The 25,022-nt window shown below is 34.4% G+C and overlaps 1 protein-coding gene across 1 annotated transcript in view; it reads right to left on the minus strand.

The window, feature by feature from the left end:
- The window catches only part of Pbx3 (pre-B-cell leukemia homeobox 3), a gene marked incomplete at its 5' end in the record, with an annotated part of 205,219 nt that extends 180,477 nt beyond the window's left edge, over positions 1 to 24,742 (minus strand). The window contains 1 exon segment of the mRNA XM_013513216.1: positions 24,669 to 24,742. Coding sequence (XP_013368670.1) covers positions 24,669 to 24,742 — 74 coding nt within the window.
- Between the last annotated feature and the right edge of the window lie 280 nt (positions 24,743 to 25,022).

Below are 25,022 nucleotides of genomic sequence, written 5' to 3' on the forward strand. Positions count from 1 at the left end.
GCACAGAATTAAAGCCGCAGTGACATGGTCCCTTCCTGTCTCATCTCCTGCCTCTTACTTCTTAGTAATCCAGCTTGTACTTTTCCATATGTATCATGACTCTATTTCTCAATAGAAAGTATTTGCTTTCTGTCTCTGATGTCTTACTTATGTCACTTATACATACCAAGTCCTCAATATATGTTTCTTGAAGAAATAAATGAACAAATAAATAACAGCAAAAGCTATAATTTATTAAGCAACTATATATATCAGGCAGCCAACTCATTAGGTATTATACACATAGAATCCTCTAATTTCACAACAACCTTGAATGTTAAGTATTAATGGTTTCACTTTAGGGAAAAGAAAGCAAGGCTCAGGAAAAATTAGGTAACTTGCCAGACTTACAAATCAATTAAGCAGCAGTTCAGAGTGAGACCCAGACCTACCCAATTCCAAGTATTGTTCTACTGCATCAAGCAGCCTCCCAAAATACTCTTAAAAATTATTATTATTTATAAACTACTTTCCCCAATGTGAACATCAATTACAACCGTCTGCCTCTAATTGTGTTAAGAGGTGCCAAGTATTACTTCAAAAGTACTAATCAGTTCCCAAAACATAGAAGGGAAAAAAGAACTAGTCATTACTAACACCCCAATCGCCCCAATAAAACATCATCTGTCTAAAACTGGAAACAAAAGTAAATTTGTATGACAAGATTAAGTAGCACCTTATTACTCCTTACATGTCACATAACATGCATTTTAGTTTTCTTGAGAGCAGAATGAAAACCAGTCAACATACAGGTATTAAACTGTCCTCAGGAGGCAGACAATACAGAAAGGTCTACCATGAATTAAGCAGCACATGCTTCACTAGTACTAAGAACTTAATACTCAATTTCTCATGTAGCAAACATCTATGCCCTGCCCCCCATAACATATTATGCAAATGTGCACAACCTGAATTTAATGTCATACTAGGGTCTCCCTGGTCATCCAGTCCACTAAGATAATAGATAACCTTTCACTCTTGCACTCCACTATTCAGAATAAAACGTTCAAGGAATTAAGAGCCAATAAGATTAAAAATTCAAGTTGTTAAAAATATAAAGGCTAAACAATGCTAACAAGTGTCTTAATCATAAAATGGAAAGGGGAAAAAATAGATGGGAAAGGAGAGAAGTAAACTAGGAAATATTCAGTACTCACTACATACCAGGCACTGTACTAGACATTTTCATAAAAATTATTTTTCTTAATACTAGGATGCTAATGTTTCCTGAATAACAGAAAAATATTATTTTACATCCCAATTTTTGCTAAAATTGTCCTGAAAGGAAAAGTAACACACAAGAAGAGTAAGCTTACTTGCTGTTCCTCTACTATTTGTACCATTTTAATGGGAATTTTCTATTCATCTTTGCCAAGCCATGAAATTTTATATTTTCACCATGACCAACCCATGAAATTTACCAACTCTGCTCATGACTCATACCAGGTCATAGTAATAATGTCTGCTATGCATTTTAGCTAAATAACCATTGAAACTTCTCCCTTTGGACAGAATAAAAAATCTGCCTATAATTAAAGCAGGAATTGTTAACTACAAGCAGTTAAAGTTTACAGCATTGTTTGACAGTTGCAAAGATAAGCCAGTAAAAAGCCTGAGATGTTGTGCCTTCCTGGACTTCTCACACATTTGAACAATAGTGTGGTATCTCTTAGCATCATAAAATCAATCTCAGATTAGGTAATGAAATATGCACCAGCCTTTTCCCAGAACCTTTGACAAATCACACACAATCCTAAATCTTCATAAATCACGATTAAAGACAAGTATATCATCACCAACGCATATATCTTCCCCAAGCCTGACCCAGAGACTAATGAGAAAAGGCCTAGACTATCTCATCTGATTAATTAATTCAAAATGTCTGCTGTTATTCAAATGTGAGGCTGGTATTATTTGAATAACACTTGACAGCAGTGCCTGAAGATATCATTTCTGATTTGTGAAGCTGCTGCTGCATAACTGATGATAGTTTATGAAAATATTCCAATAAAACTGCTTTTTTCGGCACAACTGTGAAAGATTTGCCAAAGAGGTGGTCTTTTTTTATCAGTAGTTGATGTTACTAACGTTGTCAAATATTTCCAAAATACATAATCTCTGGAGTCTTTTTTCCTTAAATACTGCCACAAGAGCAGCCCAGTTTGATCTGCCTCAACATAAAGCTGAATCCAGAGATATAAAAATTAACATGCAAATACTCAAGGGACTGGAATAGAGTACTTGCTTACAAACTCAAGGCCCTGGGTTCCAGTCCATCACCACAAAAAAGAAAACAAATACCCTGCAATGTATACCCCTACTTGCCACATTTTTCCTTTCCTGTCACATTTACTTCTAGATGCCTCCATTTACAAGTCCCCTCCACTTTTTCTATACATTTTATTTTCAACGCTGCAAAAACTTAATGTTTAACATATGTAATGATAATATGATGGGTGTGGTGGTACACTCTTGTAATCCCAGCACTTGGGAGGCTGAAGCAGGAGGACAGCCATGAGTTCAAGGCCAGTCTGAACTAACAGCAAGAATCCTGTCTCAAAAAAAAAAAGACAATATGCACAAATTATACTTAATCAGTTCAGCTTTCCTAACAAATTTAAAGCTGGGGATGTAGATGAGTAGTTGAGCATTTGCCTAGCATGTATGAGGCCCTGGGAAAAATCTCCCATACTGCCAAAGAAAAAAAGAAAAACAAATTAGTTAAATAATTAGTTAATAGTTGATTAGTAATCAATTCATACAAGTAAAACAAAAATCAAAAGAATCGCAGGATTTTAAATTGAATGAGATCTTAAAACTCTAACCCAACTCCATTATTCTGTAAATAATCACTCAACAACTTGCCCAGGAATCCCAGGGGGCTTACACTAGTTCTAGGTGGAAAACTGGGACTCAACAAATGTGTATCTGGTAACTGTCCTTTTCTCTTGTATGTGTAAAGCAACTGATTATAGGGTCCACTTTCTGAGGGCAAAAGCTACTTTAACACTGAAGAATATACAACAGAACATCACAAATATGGTAACATTTAATAAATACCTCCTGGGATCACGGTAATGATTTGATCTTTACTTCTTTATTTTTAGGTAATCTTTCCACACAGATTAAATAGATAAAGATTTTACAAACTAAAAAGGCCTCAGAATAAGTTATATGACATATGAATTTTACTTTTCATAGACTTCCATTCTCAAAAGGTAGTCCAGGGACCCTTTCAAGGAGTCCTCTGTCAAGATGATTTTTACAAGTGGCATATGTCACTGAGTTCACATTTGTACTGATGGTACACAAAGCAAAGGTGGATAAAATGGCAGCACTTTGGCACAAAGAAAGAAGTGGAACCACCCTGTACTAACAGTGCATGTATTCTTTACCACCAGACACTACAATTTAAAAAAAGGCTAGTTTCACTTCAGAATGTCCTTGATGAAAGAGTAAAAATCACTGATTACACCTTAAGTACACATCTTTTTAATATCCATGTGACACAAGAGGAATTATACAAAAAGCATTCTGCTGCTTACCAAAGAAAAGGAAAAACACTAGCATAACTGAGTTGCAAGTTGAACTAGCTGCTTAAAAAAAAAATGACTGACAAACTCTGATTATTGCCACTTAGATATTTTTACAAAGCAAGTTTATTTTTTCCCCAAAAAGAAACCAAGTAAATTCGCTGCTCCAGGAAAACAATTAACACTTTGGTGTCAATGATAAAATCCAAACTTTTAAGCAAAAATTAAAATTTTGAAACATGTGTCCACCACTAAGAACAAAACATTTTCCTAGTACTTAAAACTTTTCTGGGGCTAGAAGTACAGCTCAGTGGAAGAAAGAATGCTCAGTAGGCTGGAGAAGCTGGGAGGAGTGATGAGTTTGGTAATGTTAACAAATGTAACTTTTAATACAGTATTATAAAACATGTTAACATTTGGAAGATATGAGGAACCAGGGAACCAGTATCTTCCAAGTGGTTAAGACATCATATTACAAAACCATGCACAAGTAGACAAGCCATAAACCACACCCTAAGACTTTAATGAAATAAAATACAAAAAGTTTATCAGTAAGTAAAGTATATCAGTAAATGTAAGTATTTGTTTTGGTTTTGGTTTTGATTTTGGTTTTCTCCCAATCTTGGGATTGAACCCAGGACCTTCACAATGAGCTACATCTACAGCCCTTTTTATTTTTTATTGTGAGGCAGGGTCTCAGTAAGATGCTCAGGTGGGACTCATATTTGTAATCCTCCTCCTAAAGTGTTGAAATTATAGGCAAGCACCACCATACCTACCTTAAAAGACTGTTTTTACTTTTTTTATTTTTTTTTTTTGGTACCGGAATCAAACTCAGGACCTTGCACTTGCCAAGCAGGCACTGATGCTGCTGAGCTATGCCCCCAGCCCTAAAAGACTGTTTTTAAATACCCTTCCCATTTCCAATTATGTATGTGTGAGGTCAGATAATAAATTCATATACATCAACCATACAAAAACAGACAGAAAGCGCAAGCAGATATGAGAATCTAGTTGTACTCTATTAAGGCTGAAACTAAAGAGATTTACAAAAATGTGAAACAATACAACTCTTTTCATCATTTTGTTTTGCTTTATTTTGTTTTGAAAAATGCTATTTAGGATAACACACAAGATGACTATAATAATGTTATTTATGCTAACATATCATAGGTTTAGAATTACAATTAACTAAAATATTTTGTTTGTTATAATTAATGCAGTACATATTGATGGATATTAAATCTACACAAAGAAAAATTTCATTTAGACTGTGACAGTGTACTGAGATCAAAGAAAGTGAGAATTACTGACCCAGATATTTTCTTCAAAAAACAATGTAACAATGAAATGTAAGTTTTTAACCCAAGAAATTATCTACTTTTGGAGGTACCAGGGACTGAATCCAGGGCCTTCACACTGAGCTACCTCCTCAGCCATTTTTTAAAGACAAGATCTCACTAAATTGTCCAGGCTAGGGGCTGGGGATTTAGCTCAGCGGCAAAGCGCTTGCCTGGCAAGCACAAGGTTGTGAGTTCGATTCCTGGTACCGGAAGAAAAGACAAAAAAAAAAATTGTCCAGGCTGGGTTTAAACTCACAATTCTGCTTCAGCCTCCTGAAGTGCTGTGATTACAGGCATATACCACTACATCTGGTTTAATCTAATTTTACATATAAAAGGAATGCTTGTACTTTAAAAGAATTCTGTAATATAGTAAAAATTTAATCCTATAGCACTGAAGAACAAAAGAGCTGAGTTGTCAGTTGGATTTGCCACAAATCCCCACAAGTAGCTTATGCCACCTAGAATATATGCCAAAACTCTAGTACTATTTTCATTATTATTATAAGGTAACACAGGCTAAATGCCAAGTAAGTCCTCAACAACTCATGATCCAAATTTCAGATATTCTTTTTCTAACATATTTCCTTTTTCTCCAGTCCTACTATCAAAGTCTAGACTACTATTACCTATTACTAGCTCCTACCTTTCAGGTAACTGTTCTGTTCCATTTTCCTGATTTCTTTCTCCTAAATATAGCCAAACATTCACTAGGTTCAGAAACTGCAGATGCCGTTATGTGTAGACTATAAGCCTTCTAAGTAGATTGCAGTTGCAAACTGGAATACAATATGTTAAAAAAAAAAAATCTACCTCTACAAAATTATTATTTCTTATGAACATACACACGTTTCTAGAAGTGGGCAGTAGTGGGCACCGCTTTCATCACATTCACACAGGAAACTCTAATCCACACCCACAAAAAGAGATTCATGCTCTAGTTGGAGTATCAGAGTTGTAGATACTTACAAATGGCAATATTAGCAAATTTATAAAGAATCACATGGAAAAAAAATAGATGTCTGAATTCTATGACTTTTTAAAAATAAGGACATTTGATTCCCCATACCAAAAAAAAAAGAACAAAATAGGAATAAAATATTCACTAGGCAAACAGTTATGATCCTTCCTTGTCTTGATGGTTTTCACGAAGCAAAATACTTGGCTATTAGTTTATTTAATACTGCAACCAAGAAAATCTATGACACAATTAATTCCAATAGCTCTCCACTACAAATATGTTAAGAGTTGTTTTCTAAGTCTTTCAAATTGCTGTAAAGGTTACAGTTAACAAAACAAGTAAATACAAAACATGATTTCTCAACTCTTTTGACCTGTTAAATAACAGATCAGTGGTTGGTTCCAAGTAGGAAGTAAACAGTTCAAAAAGACTGTAGAGGCCAGGCATGGTGGCCCACACCTGTAATCCAGGACAAAGGAGGCTGAGGCAGGAGGATCTCTGTGAGTTTAAGGCCAGAATGAGCTACAAAGTGCTTTCTAGGCCATCCTGAACTGAATAGAGAAACTGTGTCTCAAAACCACAAAAAGGGGGTGGGGGGGTCTGTAGCATACATAAGTTATATAATTAAAATTAAGTTCAAAAGAATGAGAAACTAGAGCAATTTAGTAAATGATACCTTACTATGTTCTGCCTTCACAATCATGCCTAAATTTAAAATTAGAATTCATTTAAATAAGTCATAATCATAGTACTTTCAGTTTTAACTAATCTTAAATTAATCTTTGGACTTGTCAAATACATGTGACCAATCTGTCACCTATGAAGATAATTATTTAATTTATCATTAACTTAAACAGGGACTTCTGTACCTTATATATTAGAAAACTCAGCTGTGAAACTGTACAGTGTAAAATGAATATAAATCAATCATTATGACAGATGAACTTATTTGAGAGTCAGAATGAACAAAATATTCCATGTCAGCAAAATGTCTCTTGTCAAAATCTACTCCTTAAGATTTCACCACAATACACTAAAACAAATGTCCTTCCCAACTCTACAGAGAAACATGCCTTAAAGCATCATATTTCAAAACTTCTATTTGGAAACATTCCAATATTTCCTAGCTATGAAACAGACTGCTTATTATCATACTCAAGTTTTAAACCAAAAACTTTAAAGGTGAATATTAAACTCTAAGCACGTTATCAGTTTTCAACACAGATTTTTCTTTTTTGAATATTATTAATAATAATTGGAGCAGTAATATATATAAATTACTTTTATAAATAATTTATATATAAATTACTTAAGGTAAGAAAAAAATCCAGGTAAGAAGTTATTGCTATGATTATGACAAATCTCCATATAAAGAATTAGAAGGATGTAACATCAAGTTTAATGTATTCAGCAAATACTGTATATATCAGGTGATGAATGGAGAGAGCACTGATGTATTTATTTAAAATTAAGATATTAAGTACATTCTGTGCTAAAAATATAGAGATGAATATAGGTATAAGCTAGACAGATAAATGCCTGCCCTCTAAAAGCTTACAGTTCCTTACAAAATGTGAAAAAAAACGGTCCCTCCATTCCTAAATGAATCTTTAAAGCACACAGGTATCAATATTTTAACTTAACCCAATTTTATCTAATGATAAATGTTAAGGACTCAAGAAACATCAAGATTTACTAGTTATAATAAGAACAGTCTTTCAAAGTAAAGTAAAATCTCTCCCTATTCTTTCTATTGGATCATAATTTAAAACTTCTTCCCCTATCTCCTAACACAGTCACTTTCTCATAGCTTGTTTCCTCTATAATCAACTATAGATTTATGGCTTTCTATACTATACCCTATGTGTTACCTGGAGGCTTAAAAGTGAACACACAAAAAAGGGAGAATAACTGGGGATAACAGCACAAGACCCAAATCTTAAGGATTAAACATATTCTTCAGTTGTCTATTCTAAGAATGTGCCTGTAAAAGACTTGTAATATAAGTAACAGATTAAAAATAAATCCTCTTGCCAGGTACAGTGGCCTACACCTGTTACCCCAGCACTTAAAAGGCTGAGGCAGAATTATGGTGTTACTGAGGCCAACCTGGGCCACACAGTGAGTTCAAGGCCTCCCTGGACTACCTAGTGAGACTCTGTCTCAAAAAATTAAAAATAAATAAATATTCTTAAATTCAAGAAGACAACTGGCATTACTTATACCCATTTCCTATCAACTAGTTTCCCGTCCTTAAATGTGGGATCTGAGGTAGCCAGTGATCTTAGATTAGATATCAAAGAGAATGTAGTGTTTCAATTTTTATAAGAAATAATTTCTTCAAAATACAAATATGGGGGACAGGGATATAGCTCAGTGGCCCTGCGCCTGCCTGAGAAGCCCAAGGTCATGAGTTCAATTCCTGGTAAAAAAAAAAAAAAAAAATCACTCTGCTCTGGTTATGTTATCCAAAATACAAATATGAACAACTTTAAATGATGCAATTTAGGAGAACCTGTTACCAAAGTTAAAGTCTATGTTACCAAAGTTAAAGTCTATGTTCCCAGAACCTCCATTAAAAAAAGATAATTGCAGTGTTCTCAAATTAAAAATAGCACTCTTATCTGACTTTACTGATTGGGTTTCTTAAATAACTAAAAACTCTACAGTAGGGAGGAAACTAGGTAGGAATATCTAGGCCTATCAGTCCAAAGAACAGTGACTTTTCTGCATTTGTCTTTTAACTATAAATATATCTTAACATACAGAGTTCTAAAAATAAAATATCAAAATAGGCTTAAACTTCCCAACTATCCCTGAAAAACAAACCTCTGCAAATAGCTAAAGCAACTCTAAGCAATGATCTAAAACTCTAACATCCTAAAGGCCCAAGAACCATTTAAAATCTTAAAACCTTTACCTAAGAAAAGTGTAGTGTATTCTAAGTAAAAATTGAAACTTTTTGCAAAACAGTATTTTTCTTATAGCATGTAGTTCCCCCCAAAAGGCAATAAACTCTTTATTCTTGCTTCGTGCCTTAAGACATAATCTGCTTTTATCCCCTTAGCAAAATATGAACCAGCTACTAGGCTGACAATGCCAAGAACCATGACAAAATGGATTATTAATGAGAAACTGAACTCCAGAACTCTATTAATTTATGTCTTCCTGTCGGATCCAAAAGATATATCAGCCTTCTCACTCAAAAGAAAAAAATGCCAACACTGTACTTTGTTTTAAAGTTCTCCACATATGAAGAATTCATTATCCAAAGTACAGTTCTGTTATTTCAGGCTTTCTTGTAGAATAAAGACTCTTTATCAAATGGCTAAGAAAGCTGCTGACAAGTGCAAGTACATTGCAAAATATATTTACGTCAAACATTCAAGGAGAAAAACCAGGGGGAGGGACAGAAAAAAGGTGAAAGCCCCTACAACATTTCTGTCCCACCCTGTCCTGGCAGTCTTCAGAAAACTAACCCCTTTTGATTCCAGTTGTAACACGGTAACCAGCATTAATAGAACTGCATGTTTGTGGGCTTTTTTAATTCCTAATTACACTAATTATTCTGACATGAGGGGAAATGATCTAGCAAGTGAAGAATGTGTGATTTCTTTATGCATAAACAACAATGTTTAAGTGACATAAAATATCCTTTTAAGCTTTCATAAAAGATCTATCTAATCTATGCTTATCATAATATTTATGAAATAAAAAAAACCAGAAAGGAAAAATTGCTATAATGTACTCTGTGTGACCTCTGCTTTCTACAGAGAATAAAAACAGCTTTTTGCTTTTCAATCCCCATCAAAGTGGAGTAAAAGGAGGGACGGCGTTCCCGTGCTCACTGCCATTAATCATTGCTTTCTTCAAGCAAGTGCGTATTAATTTCTGTCATCCCAAACATCATCGAGTATTGTTACAGCACCGTTCACTCCTCATTCACCACCAGTTGTTACCAGTTTCCCTACACTGAGCAGAGACAGGGTGAATCGTGTGGATTTCAGTGTTAGAGGCCTTTATCCCTGGGGTGCTGACACCAATTAAGCCATTTCAAGAAGAAATGAGAACAGGCCCAACCCTTCCATGTAACAAGAGCTTGCACCTAGCTTTGGCAGGTTGCCATTTTCTCTGGCTTCACACTATAGAAATACTCTTCTCCACATCCTTTTGAACGATTCAGATTGTTTACATGTAATCGGTAACAATATCTTTTTGTTCACTTATGCAGGTCCAAACTTAATGCTCAACACAACCTCACACAAAAGACTCTGATAATCTAGATGGTAATCCAAGAAGATGAATGCTACTATTACAGAATCATTAAATTCAGGTTAGGAAATAAAAGCATATACTCCCTTTAATCCTGTGACAATTTTTCAAAGGAGCATTTCAAGCAAAAATTAGACTGCATATGCTACTGCTTTTCTCAAACTGGATTAAGCGAAGATAAAATATTTTACTCTACTTGCTGAATTTGAGCACTGTATTTGCTGAGAGACTTCACACATACAGAAATATAAGAGACTTCCAGGATAAGTGGCACAGTTTGCGTCCAGTTTAAAGAAGCTTACTATCAAATACTGTATTGACATTTGCTTTCTTCCTGAGTCTTCGGTCAGGCACTAAAGGCTATCCTTTGTAAAATGTTACCTTCAAGTCAAAAAAAAAAAAAAAAAACTTGCCCAAGAGAGTTTAATTAATATCATTTTTGCATCACTAAATATAGAGATCCATCAAATTCTTTCACAATATTGTTGATTTTTTTGACCGCTTTAGATCTAATCATTCTCCTTGTTTTAGACATTTACATCTGCTTTTAAGTTTTTATGGTTGCCTGTTGGCAGGCAGCAAAGTGGAGCTGTCGATGCTACTGCAGAATAATGCAAGGTTTGTTATGAATTAAATATTAGAAACCTTAACACAGCGGCCAATAAGAATTATTTGCCTTATTAAAGCAGCAGAAGACGCTGATTAAATTTTCATTGCATTGCAGTCTTTTTCCCATTTCTGCTTTCAATTCATCATTCTAATGTATGAAAGGCTCGCCGAATAATGGCAGGGGGACTTAATTTCTGGAATGCAAATATAGCAAAGAAAATACCATAAATACCCTCCCAGAAAACATTAAACAGTCAGTTCTAATTAAGTGAATACTAACTAAGTAAATATTCTCTTAAAGGAGAAAAAGTAAGTCAAATGTCAAGAATTCAAGACAGAAAGCACAATTACCTATATTACAAATATACACATATACAAATTGTGGCTGGACTGTATTTTTTTTTGGAAACTGCACTTCTCACAATCCTGCACAGGCCTTAGAGCACACTGAAGAAAGGGAACACAGTCATGATTATACTCTTTGCACAGTTTCTGAAAATTTAATTATTTTCACAAGAAAAAAATGACAAGAAGAGTAATAAAACAATGTGTGTAAAGTAATACTCAGCCAGAATAGCAAGCTGCATTTCCGAATTCCTACATTATGTTTTAAATTTACAACATTTACTGTAGCAAATATATTTAGGAAATAAACTACCCCCACAAAAAATACTATAATCGCATGTCCTATACTGAAGGTTGTTCACGTTTCTGCCTTAATGTGAAGAAGAAAATGAACTTCAAGTATCCATTTCCCCTAGAGAAAATCTCTTCCTTGAAACTCCGCAACTAATGAAATGGGGATCTATAAATAGCAGCATCATTACCATGAGAGCCTCTGCTCAGTACCAGTCTCTGCAGCTGACCCTCTTTATACTAATAACTACTAGACTTCAGTCTCATTCCTCTGTAAGGTGATCAATATTGGGACAGTTAAAAATGTGATGGAAATTTAACCTACAAAAATTGTATTTACCAAGTGTCTTAAAAACATGCAATCTGCCTGTACTTACTATCTTTCTGCTTAGACTTTACTACAAAGGTGGAGTTTCTCAGTTATTGTTTTCGGTTTTTTATTATTATCATTATTAACTGAGATGAGTGGGGCTCTGAAGCTTTTTCTCTAATGTTATAGAGCCGTGCATCATGACAAGACAAAAGCCATAATACACCTGAAACGCTCCCTGCTGAATCTCTCTCGATGAACCTCATTAAAATGGTTACTCTATTCCAAATATTATCCACTGAAGCATTACTGTAGTAAACTCTTGCTTGAATTGCTGAATACAGTGATGGATAAAAATCAGTGAGCATTTAATCAGTAAATGTAATGATTTGGAACAATGTTTTACTCTTATTCAAAATACAATATTTTGAAATACAGTAGATCACTTTAAAAGTTATCCAATATTTAATATCACCATTGGCTGTAAATTAGACCATAATAAGGAATGTAGCTAAAGGATCTAGGAAAAAGACTATTCATTAGACATCTACAGAATACACTATCCCTATATATAATCTATTGGCAATGAGATATTTATGTTGTACTTCATTAATGGTAAATATTCTGCTATATTTGCATCTCCTGCATATCAAGGGCTCAATTGTTCACTAATTTCATATCTCTTCAAATAAATATAAAACATTCCAGTGGGTGGATGAGTTTAAAGCCTTTTATTCTCCGTGACAAAATTATTGATGACAACATATCATAAATGGCACTTCTTCCACATACACATGTCACAAGAAAATTTAAAATACTGGTACAGCTGCACATGTAGAACATTTACTTTTTAAATGAAAATATAACATTTCAACATTAAACACAATGTGGCTTAATCAAGAAAATATATGTGAATTCAAAGGGGACATCAAATTTCACACATGCTTAACTTCATGTTCCAGTGTACTTGTTGTAGGCACTATATGCACAGAAAAATGTAATTAGCTTAATTTAAACACAAAAGGCATAGTGCATTTTGGCACAAGTAGATACACATGTGCCATTCTGCTTCGCTCACTAGTGTTTACATTTACCAAATTGTTACCATTCAATTAAAATGAAACAGACCACAGAAATTCAATACAATTTTGAAAAAAATGACTTTTAAAATATAATGGAGATAGAACTCTAGTAATGGTATAAAATATCATAGTAATATGCTATCTGAATATTGTAACTTCACAAATTTCTCAAAGTGAATTTGTCTATTGTACGCACTCTTAGACTGGATTCTTTTCTTCTGCTACACTAAAGGGAAAAAAAACCCACCACAAACATACAGCAACAGTATGTTCCTGCAACAAATATATGAACCATGGGAGGAAGTGATGTCTAAAAGAGTTAAATCATTAAAAAGCAATAATCCCATTTGAAGCCTCAAGAATTGAAATTTACAATTTAATGAAAATAAAAAATTTGTCTGCTTCTACTTTTTTTTAACGTGACAAATGTTAAGACGGACTTAAACTTCCAGAGCCCTGAAATTCAAGCTTAAAAATAATTTCTCTTGTGTTGCAGTCTCCTTTCAATGATCCCAATGCACAACAAACTGCGTGTAGTAAACAGTTCAGATAGGTCGGAATAAGAAAGTTGTAGAGTTAAATAAAGCAGATTTGTAAATGGCAAGATCCTCGCAGCAACTGCGTGGTTCTTGCTCTGAGGCAACTGACGGAGCAGAGCTGCTCAGCGGCACTTGACAACAGCAGTGCTCCCACAATTGTAACCCTCAAATCCAATCAATCGTTGCTCTTTGCATTTCAAGCAGCTCCTGGCTGCCACTGCCTGAAGATAACTATTTTACCACCTCTGTCATGCCTAATTAACAAGTCAGATGTACAATTTAGAAATTTTGCAATTAACCTGCTAAAATATTGCTGGAGGATGCTAATTGTTATGCCAGTTGCCATAAAAGCTCATTTGCATAACTTATGTGTGAAAAACAATTATGAGCCGCGTTCACAGACGCGGTCCACAAACTGCTCCTAGCTACGGATGAGAGGGCCACAAAAAACACTTAATTCATTGCCCACAAAATTATGTTCCCCCTTTTCTTAAACAGCATCTGTTTTGTGAAGCTATATTCATAGAAAATCCCCAAATCAACAATTAGAAGCATATGTAAATGTGCGATTACAGTTCTTTTTCTTTCATTGACAACTTCTCCTTTTTTGCTTGCATGAGGAGTAGGGGATGATATGATAAATGCCTCACTGTTCCAATTCCCTTGCACAACAAATAGGAAGTACATTTGGCAGTGCCAGTGAAACTGCCAGCCCACCAGCCAGGAGGAAGCCATTCTCCTCTGCTCTATCTAGTCACTGCAGCACTATCACCAGGGGCCACTTTAACAACAGAGAAGCTAAAGTCAATTGTTTCTTCAGTGAATAGGCTTCTGTTCTCCAGCATATATTTACTGAGGCATTTAGGGCAGATTTTTGCCATTAAACTGAAGTCTGTAAAACATGGTTGTCTACAAATATTTACACTAGTGCTGACCACAGCTCTGCTGCCACTCAGTGTCACTTTGGAGCTGACCACATTTTTTTAAGCAAAGGTTTTTCCATCTTCCTTGAATCAACAATTTCTAGTACTATCTGCCTAAGCTGAGAGGCTCTGCTGCCACCTCTGGAGCAAGGACAGCCTGGGCTGCCACTCACGATGGGACCCAAGGCAAACTACTTAACCTCTTAAGAGTCAGCTTCCTCATCTGCAGATTAAGAACTAAAATACCTACCTTGGTGGGTTGTTATTAATTTAAGATACAATACATCATAAGCATTGCATGAATCTTTCTCCCGAAAAATATACTACTTTTAAAATTTCAAAACATGAATGGTTTTATTAAAAGAAACACATAAACAATGAAGCATACTGACTGGCAAACAGACACTGCTCAGTAAATGGTAGTGATTTTTATTGTTACCTATATCAAATAAAATTCAGTAAGTTATAAGTAAGGATGAAGATATTTAGAGATTCCATGGCTTGGCCATCAACACTAACATCTAAAACTGAAAGAGAACACTTTCTGACATCTTTTTTTCATATTCTAACAATTGACAGCTACTTGTTTATACTGGAAAAATGTTTATTTCTAAAAGAATTCACATATCGAGTAACAGAAAAATATAAACTTTAAACTCCTGATTTTCAAATTAAAACAAAGCACTCATATTACGGCTTGGTTCTAGAAAACACTACTAAACTTTAAACCAATATTTTGTAAAATATTAGAAATTTAAATAACGTAATCACAGTAATTAAAAAGTAGTCATAATGAAAATCAGTCAAAAAACGAGTGGTTTCATGTAGGCAACCACAACATTATTAGACAACTTACACTTAAAGTAAGAAATATTTCCTTTATTAAGACAAAATGCTGACCTGGAGCATAGCACAGTGGTAGTACATTTGCCTACGATGCTAGAAGCCCTGGGTTCTATTCTCAGCACTAGAAAAAAAACTGTTAAATTTCTTTAAAACTCACAAATTGAGGTAAATCAAATTTAGTAGTTCTTCTAGTATACTGACAAAATAGAACTTATGTTTATAGGGTCCATCATTTCATTTTCAGGCATTCAGTTTCCATACCTGATCACAGTCAAAAGGTCAAGAAGCAAGACATCAATAGGTTACTAAGGATACCCTATCACATCACTGCTCTAACAAGTGGTAACAGGAAATTCAGTTACACCTACACCCAATCCACAGTTTAAAAAATTTCCTTCATTTCTTTTTCTTTACTGATTTCAACAAAGAAATATGAAGGGAAAAACTGGAAGGTTCTCACTTATTTGAATAACAAGTGAAAACCTAAAAATACCTCCACTGTATGTTATTACCAACTGTATCACTGGATTTTATAGTGACAGCCCTGTGCTATAATTTCTGAGAAAACCTCTACATAAAGCTCCATAAACCCAACCATTCCTGTAATGTATCACCTTATCTAGGACACAATCATTTCAAACACAACTTTTCATGTTAGTATAATTTGTTCAAAAATGGTAATAAATACATCCATGATGCCAAAGAAATCACTGCACAATCTATTGTAACTTGTTCTTAACGGTCCTGACAGTTAATCCTACACCCAAGATTCAATGCAAAAGAAAAATAAAATATTTCAATATTATCTGGTTTAATTAAGATATTCATTATACACATACCTTTTAATGGACCAACAGTCTCAATCAACATTATAAATAACCTGGACCAACTGCAGAGTAATGTCTGTGAACAATTATCACAAAACTAAAACATGGATGGCTGTCAGTTGGTGGCAGAGTTCTTGCTTTCATAATAAATATAAAATCAATTTCCTGCTCTAGTTCCTATTCCAAGTTGAAAATGATATATCTGACTATGAATTCCAACTACCTCCATCTGTACTTTGTTTTTTTTAAGAAAGGGGAGGAAAGGAAAGAAAAACAAAACTTATGATACTACCCACCTAAGTCAATTATTCCTCATTTACAGCTGGAAAGTAAAGATGCACATATAAGATTGTCATTTGACATACGTGTAATATATATATATAGTACATGTTTTTTAATGCAGTGATTTCTCCTCCATCAAATGACATTCAATTATTTTATATTCCATAAGTCCTTCCAAATAATTCCTCTATAAATTTTTATTTGAAATTCTTACTTCATCTGAAACCTTATAGAAACCTTTTGGCTAAATAATAATAGACAATTTCAAAAGCTTTGTATTCCTCTTTCAATCAAAAATAACTTCATCTTTTAAATGAAATTTTGCAAGTAATCAGAAAGAAGCTAATGAGGATTCATTGATTTAACTAGTTCAGGGAATATGAAAAGGGAATGAGAATTTAAAATAACAAAGTATTTCATTTAGAAAAGCAGCTCATGTATAGGTACAATAAGTCCTCTTCCTAGAGAAATATAATCAGCACTTTTGTCTCAGGACAGCCTCTCATCCTCCTCTCTGGATGCACATTCCTAACTGCCATTAACAATAACGGGTACCACACATGCACACCCATGCACATGGAGGAGATGCTAGCCTCCGTAGACTACATGCATGGCAGCTGTGGTGACTAAATAATCCATATGGCTCTGAGGAGAAGTTATGGCTTATTAGGTTTAGAGTCACAACCATAGTGGTAGAATTCAGACACTAGAACTAAGGCTAAGCCCTAGTATGAATGTCTTGTCCAAACCTTCCACCTAACCATACCCAGATTTCCAGTTAGGCCAGAGTTTCACAATCTTGTCGATGGTGTATGCTGGTAAAAGCTCTATGTCTAAGGAAAACTTAATCTGTTCAAAGGCCTAAATAAATTGTCTTCCTCTTCCTTCACACACCCATACCAGTATTCATTCATCCATTTCCTCACAAAATATTTTTAAAAATCACAGTCCTACTTTATAAAAACAAAGTCAAAGACCTGACAACCCACAGATTAGTAAAACCAGAATCAAATATAAAACTCCATTTTCAACATAAACATCAACTAATAATCTACATATCAAATACATGCAAAAACATAAATTCCACAGGTTATGCAAAGGGCAGAGTTTCAGCACTGATCCTAATCAATCCAACTTTTATGGATTCAATTAAGAATCCTAGTGTACATTTAATATAGTTTCTTTAAGCCCAAGTCAACAATTTCCTCCATCCCTAAAGAAGAAAATACTCTTGTGAAGTTTGGGATACTGACACTGATGCACAAGCAGACATAAGTTTACACTGCTGAAAAGTTAAGTGATAATGGTTCACTAGCCATGTTGCTAAAATTATGTTTTTAAGAAAAAGACATTAGATGATGTAAACTCAAGCATTTTCACATAAAGAGAATACAGTGAAAACTTCATATTCTTTAACATTACCTTTAAATAATCATAAGAGAAGGAAATAATCTACCAATGTTCCAGAAGCTTCTCTAGACCTTTCAATTTTATTTATATGCAAAACCAAGGGAAACTTTAAAAAAAAAAAAAAAACAAAGCTCCTCCTGATGCTAAAGCTCTCAATTTACTGACAGGCAAATGGCTTCATGCTGCCACTTAATCTCATTTCTTGCATAATGCCCTCTAATTAGCATATCAAAGTGAATTAATACTTCTAGGGCATTAGCAATGGGGAAATCTGCTCCAGGCTCACAATAGCAGTTAAGAGAGAGCCAAGAAATCCTCAAAAACACCACAAACCACTTTGCATTGCAAAACTGTTCAATTTATTTATCCTCTCTCTCTAAACACTTTTACCGCACACTGTTTTACTACTGTTCACCAAACAAAATGATAATTGCCAAAGTTACCAGCATCTGTAATGCCTGTTTAGAATCTTAATTTAGATTATGTTGCAGATAATTTCTATATGCAACCATTTGTTCTATTATAAATGTTAATATAGAGACAGTGGAAATGTTGACATTCTCTATTAGTTAATTTGAATTTGAAATAAAATTTTATGAGATTTTAAAATTTATGAATTTTTTAATGTAAAAAGCCACCTGCTGGACGTTGACGCCTAAGAAATAAGCTTTGAAAGCTGATGTCTCACATAAAACAAAACCAAAAAAAAAAAAAAATCATTTTGCCCCTAACATATGTTGAGTCTCCTAAATAATGGTTTTAACATTGTGAAGAATCATCAGCATTAAAAGGATTACACTGTATAGCAAGTCCTCATTAATATGATCACACAAAAAGGGTTATTGTTCAAAACAGCTTAACATTTTTTAGGGAACTTAAAACTGAAAGAAAACAAGTACAGAAATTTAAACTATTATTTTTATCCATAACTACTTTAGCGGTTTTCAATACTAATAGGTTTTATCAAGCAGTTATAAAGGCTGTCCAAAAAAAAAGTGCTAGGCCAATTCAACATATTCTATCATATCAATTTCTTTTGCCAGATATACAAAGTTAGCACCAAAGCAAACTACACTTACCACTAAAAACTATAACATACTATATTTATGGAATGTCTTTAAAAAAATAATTAAAGGATCTGGGTTACAATTCTGCTTACAAAGAGGATCATTAAAATCAAGTTTTGAATATTAATGAAATTTATTTTCTAATATGTTCTGTGTCTGAAGGTACAAAAACATGGCACATTTTTTCAGTGGCTCATTCAAGCATTATTTCTTAATTTATTTGCTAAATATAATACTATCACCTACCTATGACAGTAATCTGTTTGTGTGATTAACTTCTACAATGTTGTAAAAAATCTATGATAGCCAGGCCTGAAAAACTTTGACCAATTTACACTACACAGTGATGTAAACTGTTTACTCTTCATACTTACAGACTCAAATGACCTACTAAAGTAGAACAAATGTTTGAAAAGGTCAACATGGGAAGGAGAATGTGTAAACTTTCAGTCAGTTACTACCTAAATCATGCTGATATACTGATAAATGACTAAAACACAACCCTGCTGAGAAAACAAATAAAACATTATTCTTATAGTGTCAATATTGAAATAATAAATGTATAAGATGTTTACATATACAGGGATGGAGAAAAATGGTCTAAATTCCTATTTAATTTGTGTTAGTACTGATGTGTTATATTCTAACTAGACACTTCCTGTGTGAGTATAAAGCGACACATGGGGTGTGGTTTGTGAAAAGAAGTTTCAAGTGTTATAACCTCATTTCATATAGTGTAATTTCATCCTATACAATGCCACCATGTACTACTAAGTAAAATACAAATAAATCAAGTAAGGCGTTAATTTAAATCTCTCCTTGGAAGTAACCTCTTAGTGTATAAATTGAAATACAAGTGAAACTAAGTAAAAAGCAAATATCATAGTATGAAAAACGTATACCGGTGTATTTTATAAAAGCTCTGAACCTGGGTTCTTTGGGGCAGCATGGGGCTTCCTTTGCCAGTGCAGTAATATACTTCCTATTCAGAATACAGTTATATAAATTAATAAAATATTATAGTAAAATCGCACATAAAGTACCAAAACTATACAAATCTATAATGAAATGAGGCTCACTAAAAAATTGAGGCACAAAAGAATTACTTATACAGATCAAGTTAGTATTGACAAGAAGGCTCAGTATCTTTTTATTGGGAAGAAAAAAAAAAGGAACAGGGTTGGAAAAACAGCCCTACATTTCTAAGATAACATCTCTGTGATACTTTTATCATGAAGGTTTAACCCAGCCTGGCAATGACATTTTTCCCATGGATTCTATGAACAGAAGGTGTGTATTATTTTTCAAGGACGGGAAAAGAGGAGAAAAGAAAGAAAAACACATTCTACCTCAAAACCTACAAAAGCTCCAGTAGCTATATAAACCCATAAAAATAAAGAAAAATTGACAGCATTCTTAAATTGCTTTAAGGAAAATGTATTCATAAAGAAATATAATTTATGATACTTTCAAGATACACTGACTACATTTTTTTAACTATTCCCAAAGTAAAGAGATCACAATGTGAGTCCAAAATTGATATAAATTTTGAAACATTAAAAATCCTTAAACTTTGCTTCCAAATACATCTGAAGATAGGAAGAACACAGGAAAAGAAGATTAACCAATTGTTGCTATTGTTGAAGGTGAGCAGTAAGTTCATATGGAAGCGTTTAAAATTCTTTTTTTTCTACCTGTATTTATTTTAGAAGTTGTCCATAATACAAGTCCTTTAAACTAGAAAGTCAACGCACTAAAACAGAAAAATGTATCACGTGTGGAAGGTGGCATTTTCAAAACTTTGGAACAAAGAATAATTATACTGGACATAGTGCAAAATCAACCTAAAAAATGTAATGAGTACAGTAACATTTAGACTAACATATAATAATTTTCATTTTTCTTGTTAAAATTTTACTTGATAAATCTGTTTTTATACATTGAGAATTAAAAGAATTACATAGCACTATACAAAGAAAAATGTAACCAATTTTTACATGGAAGGCTTAAATAAAAAAAGACCAAAAAAAGAACACTCCAGTGATTCTCTAAACCTGTAGGGTCAGACTGAAATACATAGAGGTGTTTACTGAGAGTACTGGCCTGTCCCTCTGAAAGCTAGTCACACAGCAATAAAGGTTTAATCTCACATCATATACCAAATACATATAAAAACTCACCTGTAAACTACATTCTTAACTGAGCTTTATTATCTAAAATTCTTGTGACTCTTTCTAGGGAGGATTCCTCTAAAAGTTAATCCTTTTTAATAGTAATTTTCTTCTTCTCCTTAAACATAAAAAATACTTCAACCAGCCCAACCAGCCAGGCAGGCAGGCCTTCTCTTCCCCTGCGGACACCTCCTTCAGTAGAGAAGTTCATTAAGTTTTATGATCTTCCCAAGTCGGTCCTGCTTATAAGCCTCACAAAGGCTACAAATCTGGCAAACCATCATGTCTGCCATTAGACATTACTAGTAAATGAATGCTATTTAGGGTTTGTGGTAGCAATAAATCAGAGTTTGGTTGGCAGCTATCAAAGCGGAGTATTTTAACTTACCATTTAAAAAGGAAAAGGTTATGTTGATATTTCTTAAATATATCTTTTTTCAACAATACTATGACTCAGATTAAATATTAAAATGTTACATTTTCATTTTAAAAATAAATTTTGTATTCCTTAAAAATTTTTTTCATTCAAACTCTTATACTTAAGGGCTTTAGAAAGAAGACAGATTTGTGAAGATGGAGTATTTCACAAAGGAAAAGTACTTTGACAATCAAGATACCAGTCTTCATGGCATCAAGGACGTTTAATAAAAAAGAATAAAATACGGCTTTAAAAGAGAAACGGGAAAAACCTTAACATAGCATTGCTGGTGGATTACTTAGTCTAAAATGGACATATACCTTAATTTTAAAGCCTGTAACTTTTCAGTTGCTTTCAAAAAAGCATACATGTCACAGTTCTACAACGTTTCTGACCAAAAATAGCTGTATGCTAAATTTTACAAAAGAATACATTTTCAAAAAAAGCAAGCTTCTTGTAAGTAAAAGTATACTTTCCTTACCTCTGAACAAGAAAATAATGTAATTGTGGCAGATTACCCATTTATCTGTCAGAAGGGAAAAATATCTTTTCTTATTTGGTAGGGAGGGAAAAAAGATGTTTTCCAAACTAAATCCTTCATGTGCATCAGAACTGGCAGTATTTACTGCTTGATCAGAAACCTCAAAATCTACAAGCAGACCCACAAATACATAGAATTTTTAAAATTATTTTGTCTGATTTTGGAAGAAAAGCACGTATGAAATAACATAATCCACTGAAGTGACAGTCTTCCCCTCGCCACTAGACTCATCAACTCCCTAGCTCTCCATTATGCAGAATAGAGTCATCATATAACGTTCCTGGTTTCTATTCACAAATGACTCAACTTTCCCTAAATTATAAAGAATTATTCTTTGGCTATTATATTGGTAAGATTACATAAAATGTTTTAAAGAAAAAGCATTACATAATATACACATATACTGCAATGTTTATTTTCTCTAAGTTTGTGGTGTTTCTGAAGCATGACTAAGGAAACAGATGAGGGGTGGGCTCTGGAATTTGCTGCCGGATTTCTCTGCTTTGGTGGCACCAACATCTACCCAGCTGTTTTATTTCAAATTGAGGGCCCTCGTCTGGCCAGCCTATCTCTTTCTAGGACTAGTTTTGGAGAGTTAGGTGGAGCAATAGATAGGATAGTCACGGTCAAAAGGAGAAGCAAGAAAAAGCTTCACCCCCATCAATCACTCAGTACTTAAATCCCGTCCCTCTCCAGCTTAGACAGGCTGGCAGGAAGATGCTTCTGCCCAGACAGCAGGCTTTACTCTTTGTTGGCTGTTGCTTTTTTACAAAAGAGATAACATTACGGTGCAAACTTGGATCCGCTGGCCAAAGCACAAAAAGAGGATCTAATTTACAAGTTATCACTGAAATCCCCAGAAACAATTTTCAAAACAGAAAAATTTCTTTTGTCAGCTATGTATTGCTTCTTAAACAGCAACAGCTCTACCACAGATTTCTCTACTAGCAATCCCAGACCCTGAAAAGACTTGTTTCTTTTGTAACTCACCTTTGACATGTGGTTGACTATACTTTCCTTTCAGAATGGTGTACGTCCTGTGCAAATGAACTACTAGAGGACTTATACTTCTTAATTAAATTCTGCCTGCTGCTAAATGTCTAAACATGAAAGTCAGTTTGGTTTGAAAGCTCACTGGACCAAAACTTTAAAAAAGGAAAAAGAAAAGTGCAAATCATGAGAGGAGGACAAGAGGGGAAAGGTATCATTCCTCTCTCCCTGGAAATACAGTGTTGTATAAAGTTGAATTAATCTTAACATACACCAAAAAAAACTTAATATTCACAACACAGTCAATACCCCAGTGCTTAGCTGTCAGCAGAAACTGAAGTAGGGCCCTGATAGCAAGAAAATCCTTGGACAGTAAGCAACAAAATTAGGTAAGAGTTATCCACTTTTAGGCTTCTCAACTAAGAATCTGCAAGATGTTATGCTGGATATCTTATTTTATAGTCAAATAAAAATCATCTACTATTTTAAATCACAATAGATTATAAAGTTAGCTAAAAATCAACACAGAATAAGTTATTAGTAATTATCAATGACTGTAGTTTTCCAAATGTAAAATACGTCTTAAAAAGAATCACTTAACATTAAGACATCATCAACACTATGTGAATGAAAGCATAAAAAGTACTCTTTAGGCTCTCTTACTATTTGCTGTCAATTATGGTTTAGCATACATATTTAACAGCAATAATCCATAATCTTTTCTGGATTACTTTTAGGAAAAGACGAGAATTAAAGGGTAAAAAAATCTGTTTAAAAGGAGAGCAACTTGCTATTAACCTAACTATATGCGTGTGCCATTATTTGTACACTTCGTTTAAACACAATCGCATTTAAATAGCACTAGCTGGATATTACTATACCTTGGAATTTAACTTTTTCTTCTTTGCCTGAACTTTAAAAAAAGGCAACTTTAAAATACCATATATCCAACATAAGAAAGAAAAAAACAACAGTAAAGCTTTTGTAGTTTTCATATACAGGGAAGATTATGCCAAATACAAACTAAAACATTTAAATGAAATCTCTACTTCCACTTGAGCATCCCTATCACCTCAAGACTCAAATGTGTTCAATTGAAAAAATCTGACAAAAAAAGTTAAATTGAAATGAACTGCCAAAAATTTGCCTAATATGTACCTGTAGTTTTCATTCCAAACCTGTCTTGTCATATATTCTCTGCCTTGAACTTCAAAATTGTTTAACCTGTATTTGTAGATCTTTTTCTACTTTATATACTAAGAAAAACTGTAAGTGTAATGACTTCAAATATAAAATTTAATGTCAGTATTAGAAGATGGAATACATTATATATGCCTAAACATACCATTACCCTTCCTGGCTTACCAAAAGTAGTCTTCCCACCTAGAACACTAATTCAAACCCGCTACTGAAGTCTGCTCAATTGCACCTATTCTTTCATCAGTAGAGAAAAAGCTTAAGGCTAAGTAAAACAAAGTTCAGGCGATGCTTCTCCCGGGGACTCGGGACTCATCCCAGGCATCCAGTCTCCCATTGCTCCTTTCAAAAACTGACACAAACAAGGCAAAAAGAGAGGGGATAGGACTTCTGGCGCTCCGGAGCCCCCTCCATCCCCACTGCCAGGGACGGCCTCGTAGGGGCGGTGACCAGGCCTGCTCCACACCTACACTTCATTTTGCACCAGGAGCGGAATTGAGAAATCGACTCCAGATTTATTACAGTTTTTTTCTCAAGATCAGGAGGTGGGAAGGAGAGAATGATCAAAGATGGCGGTGCCCAAAAGCAGCAGCTCTCAACTGGAGAGTCGAAGGAGTAGCTCCAAGCCCACCTCAGGGGTCTACAGGCCCACTGCGGGGCGCAGCGTCTTACCTGTTTTCTCTTTGATTTCACACAGGACGCTGAAGAGCGCGGGTTTCATTCTGTGACAGTTCAGGGCATGTTTCCTAAAAAACAAACAGCAAAACACAAAGGTATTAGCATCACCTATGGAATAATATGGCGCCTTCCTTTAAGTTAGAACCAAGATTTAATCCCGGCCCCCTATTTTGGAAAGCTCTTGTGAACCATGGGAAGCCAACAAAAACTCAAGTTGACTAGTTCTCGACAGCCAGTAAGCTCCGGGGGCGAAAGCGCCAGCGCGGACGCGGCGCGACCCATCCGCCCGGCAGGCAGCGACCCCGGCGACCGCAGGCGCGAACCCACGCGGGGACCTCGCTCCGGGGC

This window comes from Chinchilla lanigera, unplaced genomic scaffold (assembly GCF_000276665.1).
Source record: "Chinchilla lanigera isolate Chin_1 unplaced genomic scaffold, ChiLan1.0 scaffold00018, whole genome shotgun sequence".
Taxonomy (NCBI): domain Eukaryota; kingdom Metazoa; phylum Chordata; class Mammalia; order Rodentia; family Chinchillidae; genus Chinchilla; species Chinchilla lanigera.